At 52.5% G+C, this 12168-nt stretch overlaps 1 protein-coding gene across 1 annotated transcript; it reads left to right on the top strand.

The window, feature by feature from the left end:
- The first annotated feature begins 1818 nt into the window (after nucleotides 1-1818).
- On the top strand, nucleotides 1819-10654 carry LOC129644546 (trefoil factor 1-like). Its single transcript, XM_055570134.1, has 4 exons — nucleotides 1819-1894; nucleotides 5421-5564; nucleotides 6297-6412; nucleotides 10598-10654. The coding sequence occupies exons 1-4, from the start codon at nucleotides 1819-1821 to the stop codon at nucleotides 10652-10654; spliced, it is 393 nt and encodes a 130-aa protein (XP_055426109.1).
- Nucleotides 10655-12168: the final 1514 nt, after the last annotated feature.

The raw sequence follows: 12168 nt of genomic DNA, 5'->3' as shown, positions 1-12168 counted from the left end.
GCTGGGGGTGAGCCTTACTCAGAACATGGCTGCCCCGGTTCTGACTCCACTCCCCTCCCAGAGGGACCACCAGGGCAAGCTTACCAGGTCACCCAAGAAAAATCAGTCTCACTCCAAGGCTTGATTGTTTCCCCAGAGCCTAATCTTTCAACGAAAAGAAAACATTTCTCCGATATTCATTCATTCATTCTTCAACAGACATTTATTGAATAAGGCACCCCAGGTGCTTGTCCACCTGAGAACACCAAGTAGGTGAAGCCCTGTGTGTCACGGCCCTTCTGCTCTGCTGGAGGGCTGGGAGAGGATCGGTAAATAACAAGCCCAGGGTGCAAGCAAATCCCTGTGTCCCTTAGAAGGTAGTGAGAGCTTTAGGGCAGGAAGGGTCAGAGCATGGGAGGGACCTGGGACACGGAGGCTAGAGGAGACCCTTTGGGTGCAGAGTTGAGGAGGCCGCACCTGGAGGACCCGAGCAAGGGAGCCCCTCCCAGATGCGGTCTCCTGCTTAAAGGAGAGCCCGATATGTCATCAGCGTCACGTCAGCTCTTATACACACAACCTCGCTGTGAAAAGGACTCCGTTGTAAAGGAAAGAATAAAGCAAAAAATGTATTAATTAGTTTTTAAGATTTGTTGCTGCTTAGTCTCTAAGTCGTGTCCAACTTTTGCAACCCCATGGACTGTAGCCTGCCAGGCTCCTCTGTCCATGGGATTTCCCAGGCAAGAATACTGGAGTGGGTTACCATTTCTTACTCCAGGGGATCTTCCCAACCCAGGGAGGGATTGAACTTGCATCTCCTGCATTGGCAGGCATACTTTTTACCGCTGAGCCACCAGAGAAGCCCGATTTTTAAGATAAATCATCTTAAATAATTGTGAAGAAAAATAAGGTAATTTATTCTTAATTAATTAAGATAAATAAGTAAAAATGCTCCTACAATGCCACAGTGTAAGTAGGAGGTTGAACATATGTGAGTTTTCAATGTGGATGCCAGCAGGAAAGGGGCACCTCAGGACAAGGCCAGGTCAAAGAGCCTATGGGTGCTTTGCACATGCACCAGTTTCCCAGGGGAAAGTCTGACAAGACAAACGAATGGGGAAAAGAAGTTTGAAGTCCAGCTCCTAGTATTTTCTGCTCTTCTTGTCTGGGCACAGCTGTTCCATGAGACATGAATCCTGAAAATCGTCAGAAACAGCTTCACGCCCACTTGAAAAGGACCACATCAGTCCGGGGGAGCCTCACCTGTCCCCTGTCCTTCCCTGAACCACTGTGGGGGAAGCCGATGGCCACTGCTGACCCTGTGTCTGGCATGGCGTGGGCGTCTCTCCCTATGAATCACCCTCAAGTAAGTGTGCTGTTGACTTCGTAGGACCACTGTGGGGGAAGCGCATGGCCTCTGCTGACCCTGTGCCCAGCATGGTGTGGGCGTCTCTCTCTGAATCACCCTCCCATGAGTATGCTGTTTGCTTAGCAGGAGGGTCTCTGAATAGTTCAGGCACTGGATGAGGTCATAACCAGGGAGACTCCCACAGGATAAGAGAGGAACTTTCTGAATCTCCAATCCTTTAACTATGATGACTGCATGATAATGCATTATTCTCTATCAGCAAACCTGCCAGTTTGGCTTGGCCGCGTTTGGGAAACACCTTTTAATCAACGGAGATTACTTGGAATGAAAGGTTTCGGGGCCCTCCTTAGGCAAACGTAATCTGGCCCTCTGTAGAAAGCAAACAGAGCCTGGGGTATAAGATCGAGGGCCAGGATCCACTCTCATCCTGGATTGCAGGCCCCTCTGGACAGAGCAGGAAGGTCACGGCCGCTATGGAGCCCAAGGTGATCTGCGTGGTGGTGCTGGCCTTATCGCTGGCTCTCAGCAGCCTGGCACAGGACGAGACCGGTAAGACAGCCCCTTCCTGCTCTGCAGTGGGCACGCTGGGCAGAGGCCCACCTCTGGGGGCAGTCAGGGCTTCGTAATGTACTTTTGAGCCAAGTGCTGTTTTGTGCCAGGAGCTGTTCTAGGCCCTGGAGAGATTTTGGATGGCAGAATTCATAGAGGACAGGGGGAGGGTAGAGGGGTCGGTGGAAGCGTTGGGAACTGGGGTAAGACAGCAGTGGTGGCTGTCTTCAGTCGTTCAGTCGCTAAGTCACGTCCAGCTCCTTGCGACCCCATGGACGGCAACACGCCAGGCTCCTCTGTCCTCCGCTAGCTCCTGTAGTGGTAGTGTTAGCCACTCAGCCGTGTCCGACTCGGCGATACCACGGACTGTAGTCTGCCAGGCTCCTCTGCCAGTGCGATTCTCCAGGCAGGAACACTGGAGTGGATTGCCATTCCCTTCTCCAGAGGATCTTCCCAACCCAGGGATCTCCTGCATTGAAGGCAGATTCTTGACCGTTTGAGCTACAGGGACGACCTCCTGAGGTTTGCTCAAATGCATGTCCGTTGAGTTGGTGACACTCTCTAACCATTGAACTGGCATCGCCTGCATTGGTAGGCGAATTCTTTATCGCAGAGCCACCAGGAAAGCCCTGTCTTCAGAACCGCTGCTAGAACATACTACTGCTTTTTAAGTAACGCATTTCAAAGAGCTGTCTTTAATGTCGGGAATAAGAATAGCTCTTCCAAATGTCCGAGCCAAACTCTGCCCCCTGGGGCTGGACCCACTCAAGGTCCACACAAACGTCCAAGAGCCTATTCCGAGGGTCGCCGTCCCTGGGGACCCCTCCAACAGATTCCGTGGGCTCTTGGGCCCCCTGCTCTGTGGAACCCACCGGTGTATGTGTCCTGTCTGGCTAGTCCATGGGCATCACTAAGTGAGGGACTTAAGGTGGGAGGTCCCACTGCCTCCCCTGAATGTGTCTGTCTCAAATCCTTTATCTGCACAAAGGGGTCAGTCTTCAGCTTTAGAGGGTTGTCACAAAATTAAGTGGTATTCGGGAAAAGCTACAAAGTGCCATATAAACATTATTTATTACTGGTAGATATATTTTTAAATGCAGGGGGCAGGAGAAGAATTTTCCAAAGTTTTTGGAATGAGGATTCCCATAGAGGTTTGAAGGGAGGTAAAGAACAGTTCCCATGTGTCTCTGGGCTCTTTCCAAGGATCTCACGACTCAGGAACAGAGGATCAGGCATGGGGGTTCAGGGGAGGGGGCCCCACAGTCTAAGGCAAGGAGGAGGGAGTGGGCTGGACCTGAAAGGAGGTATGACCTGCTGTGGGGATGGAGGAGGTGGTCTGTGCCTGGCCACCCATACCCACTGGCCTGTCTGCATCTTCCCTGCCAGCCTAGTGCCTAGCTCTGCCCACTGCACAGCCTGGCTCCAGGAGGCTGTGCAACCCAGCCCTGTTCCCCACCATCCAGGCTGCTGCTGGCTGCCCACTGGCCCTGCCCTAGGGCCCAAGGCTCAGCCTTTCTGTATGGATCTCACAGGTCAGCCATCCTGTGACAACGGAAAACTCCATCCAATTGTAGTGAAGCTAATGCTGCTGCTGCTGCTAAGTCACTTCAGTCGTGTCCAACTCTGTGCGACCCCCAGAGACAGCAGCCCACCAGGCTCCCCTGTCCCTGGGATTCTCCAGGCAAGAACACTGGAGTGGGTTGCCATTTCCTTCTCCAATGCATGGAAGCGAAAAGTGAAAGTGAAGTGGCTTAGTTATGTGTGACTCCTAGCGACCCCAGGGACTGCAGCCCCCCAGGCCCGTCCATCCATGGGATTCTCCAGGCAAGAGTCCTGGAGTGGGGTGCCAGTGTAAGCGTGCCTTGGATGGAAGTCATTTCCGTCTAGTCCTGTTATGCAACAGAAAATGGTGGGCAAGGTAGACTCCTGTGGACAGAACCCTTGGACACCTTCAGTTCCTATTTAGGATAGCAGCTGGTACAGCGGGGGCGGTGGCGGGGATTAGGTTACCCAGCAAAGTAGCCCCCTCCCCCTCCTCTAGGGAGAGAAAGGACATGAGAACTGTGGTCCCAGCTCTGCACACACAGCCTGTTTTAACCTTTCCCATCATCCTGCCCAGTGGAGTGGGTGATAACCACCTTTGCTCTATGTCAAGACAGAAGCCCTAAAAAGCCTAGGTTGTGTGATGTGCTCTGACTTAGGACACTCAGCTGGACTCCGTGGGGGACAAATGTGGCCTCCTGCCCCTCAGTCTAGGAGAGGCCCTGCGTCTACCTGTCTTTGACTGGATTGTCTTTTAGAATGAGCGCGATGCCCTAAGTCAAGGAGAGCCCGTGACAACATCTGCTCTGGATCTCGGTCCTGCCCTCCTCTCTGACTCTCTTCCCTCTTCTGTTAGGGCTCCTTCCCTCCCCGTCTCTTTATCACTCACACTCCTAACGCCTCGTTGCACGTCCCTCTAGCCCCAGGGACACTCTTGTCTGGGAGTGAATGGAGCACCTGCACAGCCAGGCCTCCCTCTGGAATCCGGATGATGGCCTTCATCCATGGGCACCCCGAGACCAGGTGTGGAGAAGAGCCCCCCGTTCTCCATTCCCACCCCCAAGAGAGAGAAGGGGCTTCATACTCTTCTGCCCCTGCCTCAATCTGTCCACTACCAGATCTGAGTGGCACTCTTTCTCAGAGTCCCAAGTCCAGACCCCACATGTCTGGCTGCCCATCTCCCCTGCATGTCCTGTGCCTTGGGTCAATGGCCTCGCGGACCTGGCCAGAGCATCTGAGTGGCTCCTTTTGCTCTAGAGCTGCAATCGTCCGCTCCCAGCCCTCAGCCTGCCTTCCCCACATCGCCCCATCCGCGCCTCCCCCTCTCACCTGGAACACACCTTGCTCTCTCTCCTCTACCCCTTTGAACACTCTGTTCTCTCTCTCCTTGGAATACATATTGCCTCGTTCTTACCTGGCCAACCTCCTCCAACAGGAAGCCCTCTTCACTTTGTTCAGTCTGTAGTCAATCACCCCTGCTGGGCTTGCCCTGTGGCTGACTGTACTATGCTATTTTGTATGTTTATTTGGCTTCCTTCTCCATCAGACTGTTAGCTTCTCAACAACAGCTTCTCTATTTTCAATTTCCGGGTCCCTGTTACCCAGCACGGGGCCTGGCGTGAACTTGATCTTTGAGGGGATAAAAAGATTCCTGTCTGTGTCCCGTGCTAGCTCCAGTGTCTAGCACCCACAAACGTGCTCAACAGATATTTACTCATCTAGTGACTAAAGTTTAATAATTGTTCATTGACATTAATGAGCAAATGGGTAAATTGCCTGTGTAGGTGCAAAGTCGATGAATCTCAGACACTGCATTGTTCCTGAGTTTCAGTGTTTCCGCGCCAGTAAGTGAGCTCTGGGTCTCCATGGGCTGCTCGTCTGATGGATGATTTAACTGGGGAAGGAAGCAAAGTGGAGGGTGGGTCATAACAGGGAAGGAGTCAGCCCATGACTTGCTTTCACCTCGTGGCCCATATCCTTTCAGAGACGTGTCAGGTGGAACCCCACCAAAGACAGAATTGCGGTCACCCCGGCATCACGGCTAAGGAGTGCAAAGATAAAGGCTGTTGCTTTGACAGCACAGTCCGCGGAGTCCCGTGGTGCTTCCATGCGCGCATGGAGAGGGAAGGTAGGGCCTTGTCGACACCACAGAGTCTGAATATGCGGGACCATGGGACCCTAATTCAAGTTGCCAGCTGTGTTTTTACCCTGAGTAATGCCTCGGAGTGACTAGGAAGATGTAGTTTTGCCTAAATCGGTGTGAATCCAGGGCTGGGGGATGGAAAGACCTGAAAGACCTGTTTGGTGGGACACCCTACTTTTCCTGACTTTTCTTCACATGTTTAACCATGAATCTGTGAAGAGCTGTCCTTGGTAATGCTTCATGGCTCACTTGGGGTTGGGGGCTTGGAAAGAGTGACAATTACGATGCAAAGACCACCCTTGTTTTCTAAAGAATTTTCCCAGTGATGTTTTTAAGTAAATTCTCTGTGATTATTTAAAAGTGAAAGAAAATACTTATTCTCACTAATCTCTTCTCTTGGACACTTCACCCTTGCAGACTGCGAGTTTTAGATACTTTTCCAGTGGAAATGGCATTGGAGTGAGAAGGACGTCTGCCTGGTGCCAGGGGCTCAGCTCCATCGCTGGCCGGATATCTTGGGGTCCTATGAACCTGAACTCCCTGCCTGGATTGACTGCTCAGATTCTTTGTATTCCAAATTAGCCTAAAAATTAAAAGAGATGAATGTTCCTCTCTGCTTGAACTTCTTATAAAAACATAAACAGTTTTCCCTTCTTTGAAAGAGAAATGAGATACTTGTGCCTCTGGGTTTTCGCTGTGGATTACACATTAACTCAGGCTATCTTGGGTCAGACGAGACCGTGGCTTGTAACATTGTTAGGTGGTCTCGGTGGACGTCAGTCATCAGGGTCAGTGGACCAGGCCATCGGGTTAAGAAGCCTCAGAGAATCAACGTGAGCCCACGCCCTTGTCAAATCATAAAAACAGGCTCCAATTCTATCACATTCTTTGCATATTCATTGTGGTAACAAAAATTGCCTTGCAATTTCTTCACGTCCCTCACACAGAAACTGGCTTAGGAGATAAAACCCACAACCAAGTGCCTGAACGTCCTCATAATAAAAACAATTGAGGAGGACAGCATGAGTTGACCCCTTGAGGAAACTCCCCCACCCACCTGGCTCCCCAAACTTGAGCTCCGAGTTGGAAAATAGGACAAAAGGGAAGGGTCGAGAGTCCCCAGTGACCCCTCATCACCGACACAAGAAAGACAGAAGGGAGCCAATCGGACCTGCCTGGACCTGAGCAGACGCGCCCACCCAGGTGGGCAGTGCTGCCTGAGCAGCCTCTGGTGCCCCCAGCCCCACTTGCTCAGTGGGAACAAGAAAAACACCCCCCACCTCCCATCCACCCTGGGCAGTCAGCACTGCTCCAGGGAGCTCAGCCCAGCCAGTCCTGCTCCTGGACACCTCCCCTCCCAGGCGCTTGATCCTGGGGTCCCTGGAGCCCTGGGAGCACTCTGGCCCTCCACAGCCAGCTGGTTCCCGGGAAGTAGGGGCAGTGCTCTTGGCGTGACCAGTTGTTTCCAAATTTACCAGAAGAGCTGTTACCCACCCTCAGCCCTGGCCACCAGGGCAAGCAAGCACAGATGTCCTGGGGCCAGGAGATACACTGCACTCATGAAACAGTCAAGGTGGGGCCCCCAGCACACGCACCCAGCAGCCGGCATGCGCCTGTGTGCCATGAGGATCACTGTAGCCTTCCTTCACTGGAGAATGTGCAGAAACATGTTGGCTGTTTTTCCTTTTAATCTGTAGCATCTCTGATCTTTTTCAACATCTTTGCCTGCTGCTGCTGGGGCTGCTAAGTCGTTTCTTTGCCTGCTAGCGAGAGGTAAAAACCAACTATTCAGTTGGCCCCTTTGGAAATGCGGTGTGTGATTGTAAATTATGCAGCTTCTGTAGGTAATACGGTGGTCCCTGGGGGTAAGTAGCCAGTCTCCTCCTCCTCCTCTCCCTCCCCCACTTTCCTGCCCCTCTTTAGAATTGGATGGATGATGGGGAGTGGACCAAGCACCCACAGCTGTGGAGCGTGGGAGTCTTTTGGGTTTCCACTGGCCTATCTGGGACCTCGTCAGACCCTTCTTGAGGCCCGGCTGGTCCGCCCCAGCTCCTTGTTCTCCCTACATCCCCCAGCCCCTGAGAGAAGGGCTTTCTCCCAGGACACAGCAGGCCCATTTCCCCGTGACTACGATCCATTATTTCCCTCTTTCTTCCCTGACCCCACCCTATAAAGAACGATAGAAAGACTCACTTTCCCGAGCTTTCTTTCAGTTAAAAGCAGGGCTCCTTTCTGGCCCAAGAGGAAAAGGGGGCATCTACCTAAAGGCTCTGGGGAAAGGCTTTACCCCTTGGTGAGAGGAGAGCTCCCTCTAGCTGTCCTGGACGGCCTCTGCAGCCTGTCTTTGGATGCTGTGTGATATGAGGGTGTGAAACAATGCTTCAGGCAGCCATTCTGTGATAATGAGGAAAAGTCACAGCACTGGAAACTTGTTATCCCTGAAATGCTGACTTGGCCCCAGCATCACCCATCCACAGACTTCATGTTAAGTAAATCTGAATATTCTTATGGATTAAACCAATGCTGGTTGAGTATTCTATTCCTTGTCAGTGCTTTACCAAGACCTGTGTATTCCCTGTACCTAACAGCAATGAGGCTTCATCCTAGATACCATGGATAGAGGCAAATTCTCACCAAAGGTAAATGTCCTCATCCAGTCCTTCGGCCTGGGCTCTTCTTCTATTAAAGGAACGTGGGCAATCTGCTCTCTCCAGCACATCTAGTGTTTCATTAACTTTTCATTGAACCATCTGCCTGTCCCAGGCTCTCATGAGGAACCTTAGGCTCAGAATCAGGAGTGATCAGGAGCAAAGGGAGATGCGTGTGAGGAGAAATTAAAGGCATTTCTTTAGTTTTCAAAGCAAACCCCACTACAAATGTTATCTCACTCTGATCTTCATCCCCGTTTTGGAAGCTGAGAAACATTTAATAACTCGCCCAAGTGAGCAGACACACAGATCAGACTGGCACATCAGATTCTTGTGAAACAGAGAGCCTCCTGAATTCAAGTTTACTAATTTCAAAGATGCAGTCAAGAGAGAGCCAAGAATGGGGCCTGGGACATGACCTGGGCACACTCCTTTCCCCAGGCACAGCACCGTGTGGGTTGCACCACTTTCCAGGGGGCCGTGATGCACAGATTGGGGGTCCTTGACCCGAAGTGCTCCTGCAGTCAGGGTTTCTGGCAGGAAAGTGCCTTCCTTCTGGCATATATGCCAGACTGTGGAGCAGAGGCCAGGTGACAGGAGGCAAGCTGGGTCTCCTGCCCGCTGAGGAAGTGAATAATGGAGGGCCAGTGCCTTCAACCACCACCCCCGTCCACTCCCACCATGTTACACAGAAAAAACCTGAGGTCTGTGAGCCACGATGGCTGGACCCCTCCTCTGGTGTCTGCTTGCATGGATGTGTGATTTCGAGGCCCTATCATCTGGACACCAAGCCTCTCTGGCTCACCAGTGTGAGGAAGACAAAGCGGGGGACTCCTACAGAGACACTCCCACAGGGCCCAGCCCCATGCAAGGGCAGGAAAGAGGATTCCACTTGGCTCCTGTCACACTGTCCTCCCCAAGAATCACAAAATCCACAAGAATTCTGACAGTGGAGGCAGCTGAGAGCAGGCACCCAGACAGCACATCGGGAGGACCTGTCAGAATAGACGCAGGATGCTCTGGGAAACCAGGTGTCCTTAGAAGGTGATCAAGCCCGTGCCCGCCTGCACTGTCCAGCCTCTGCTGTCCAGGAGGTCCCAGTGTGTCCTGTGCTCAGTGAGGCTGTGCAGGGAGGGAGACAGGAGCTGAGGTATCATGTGTTTCCTATGTTCACAGCCAAGATGGGGGAGATGAGGGAGGAGATGGGGAGGCAGAACAGGGTGAGGTCCCATGAGAGTGAAATATCTTCTCACCACTGCAAAGGATTGTAAAGAAGTGACCACAACCCACAGGGATCGGCCTGCCCCTGTGACCCCTGCCATCATGGTCCCCCGTCATCTGCCTCCCCCATCATGCACCCACCTGCACCCTCTGCCCCATGAAGGTGATTGCTTGGTCCCAGGGAGGGAAGTCTGGGTTTCCCGGGAGCCTGGGCCACTGCCCCGCCCCACACCTTGCTGCAGCCAGGAGTCCACGGCCAGGGAAGCAGAGCTGACGGCAGGTCTTAGGAGCAATGACCGCCTTCTCACAGCCAATGTGGAGGCCTTGAAGCATCCGGCGGTGGTGGGAAAAGTGCAGGCTGCTTGATAAAGTGCCTGAATGAAAACAGCCCTGCTGATAAGGCACGAGGAGCCTTTAACAGTTTGGGGACCTTCTCACATGCATGCACACACGCGTGTGTGCACACACACAGACACAGAAACACACAGCTCTAAAAGGGTCTGTGCGCCTCCCACCCCCAACCTTGGACACTGGTTGGGGACAAGCTCTCTGCGCCTCAAACCCACTGGATTTCTGCCAGAGGAGGGAAGGCCACCTTACTATTTTCTACATCTGAACACGTCACTTGTTAGTGGGAAGTTTTATGTTTTCTCTTTGTTTTTCAAGATAGGCCTTCAACTTGAGAACAGTACAACAGAATGATGTGTCTGTGTAGTTTCTTGGCTTTTGCACTTGTGAAACTATGAGGCTAACTGGCCGATCAGCACGGCTGAGTGACATCCTACATGCTGCCCTTTCCCTCCATCCTGGAAGCCGCCAACTCGGGGAACTTTCTAGAACTTTCCATGTCCTTGAAGAGCTTCGGATGAAAGTTTAGGAAGTCTTTCATGGGAGAGATTCGTGTTTGGTGGGGGGAAGTTGGGGGTCTTCTGGTGGACAACTGGGGTGGGCAAGGGTCATCTCTGTCAGTGGAATGGGTAACAATGTATAACCCAGGAGCCCATGAGAGCACAGCTCTCCACACAGCCTGAGGGGCCGGGCAGGGAAGGCAAGGATGCAAGTCCTCACTCCCGGGACTGGATGTGCCCCCAGCCTGGGGTTCCAGTAACACCTGAAGCCATGTGATACCCCCTCCCCATTCCTCATCAGCTCGCATTGGTGTCCTCGTTGGCTGCCAAGCAAAATACCACAGATGGGGCGGCGTAAACAGCAGACATTATTCTCAAAGTTCTAGAGACTGGAGGTGCAAGGTCAAGGTGTGGGCAGCGTTTATTTCTCCCGAGGGCTTCCTCCTTGTCATGTAGACGGCCGTCTTCACTCTTCGTCGCCTGTGTGAGTCTGTGTCCCAATCTCCTCCTCTTTCTAGAAGGACACCAGTCCTCTTGGACCAAGGTCCACCCCACTGGCTTCATTTTAACTTAGTTACTGTTCAGAGACTCCATCTCCAAATAAGATCACATTATGAGCTCCTGGCGTAACCCCAGAACCTAATAGACTTCCACGTGTGACTTTAGGGGAGATAATTCAACCCAGAACAGTTGGTGTCTCTTGCAACCAAGGAACCCCAGTCAATGCAAATTACCAAAGGGCAGGGGTCATGACTGTTTGCTCTTGGGACTAGCCGGTTCTGTCCAGGTGGTAAGAAATCAAAAGGGCTACATGAGCCTGAGAACATGTCGAGTACAGACAGTGAGCAAACCCAGAGACAGTGAGCCGTGGGTGACACTCATACGGTGTGGTGGTGGTGTTGTTGTTCGGTCATTAAGTTGTGTCCAACTCTGTGCGACCCTGTGGACTGTAGCCTGCCAGGCTCCTCTGTCCATGTGATTTCCTGGCAAGAATACCGGAGCGGGTTGCTATTTCCTTCTCCAGGGGAACTTCCCCACTCAGGGATCGAACCTGCCTCTCCTGCAGGCAGATTCTTTACCACTGAGCCACCAGGGTGACCACAAAGGACAAAGGACATACAGTGTGTTAAGAACAGTGAGGGAGTGGGTCACACATGGGATGTGTTACTTGACAAAGAGGACGCAACGGGAAGAATGTCATCACAGGTGGGACTGGACCCAGCCTATCAGAAGCCGACCACTCACCTCCAGGCTGACTGCTCCATCATCCCTGATCAAGTTCCCATTGATGACCCTTGTGCTGGTCCAATTCAAGGCCCCGTGTGTCACCCCAGAAACACAGACTAACATCACGGCGGCTCTGTGGGTCACTGGGGGTGCAGCTGGGCCAGCACTGCTTGCCCAGAGTCTCCTCACTAGAGCCTGAGTGTGGTGGCCCTGCCCATGTCCTGGCCCCTTGCTCAGAGCCCAGTTCTGGTCCTTGTCACCACGTACTGATGGGAAGTCCAAGAGAGGAACAGGACATCTCAGGACTTGGGATCCAGTCTTTCCACCCACTTGCACCCCATGCAAAGTGCAAACCTGCCTCCTCTGCCCCTCATTTTTCGCCATGTGCTGGAGACTGATTTACTAAAATGCATGGCTCAAACACCATAACTGGGTCTGTGAGCCTCCCACCCTGCGGCTGGCTATGTGCATGGAGGTTATCGCTGCTGCCAGATGATTGCCCTCGCAAAAACAGGCTTCCGTTCAGAATATGTTGAACTAAGGATCAGACCAGGAACCAACTGCTGAGGCCAAGTTGTGGCTTTAGATTCTATTTGTAGGGTCACTGGGAAGGGTCCTGTTAGCTTAAGGAAACTCCCTCACCTT

This window comes from Bubalus kerabau, chromosome 2, assembly GCF_029407905.1.
Source record: "Bubalus kerabau isolate K-KA32 ecotype Philippines breed swamp buffalo chromosome 2, PCC_UOA_SB_1v2, whole genome shotgun sequence".
Classification (NCBI taxonomy): domain Eukaryota; kingdom Metazoa; phylum Chordata; class Mammalia; order Artiodactyla; family Bovidae; genus Bubalus; species Bubalus kerabau.
Note: the sequence above shows the minus strand (reverse complement) of the source record. Positions and strands in the feature narration are given on the sequence as shown.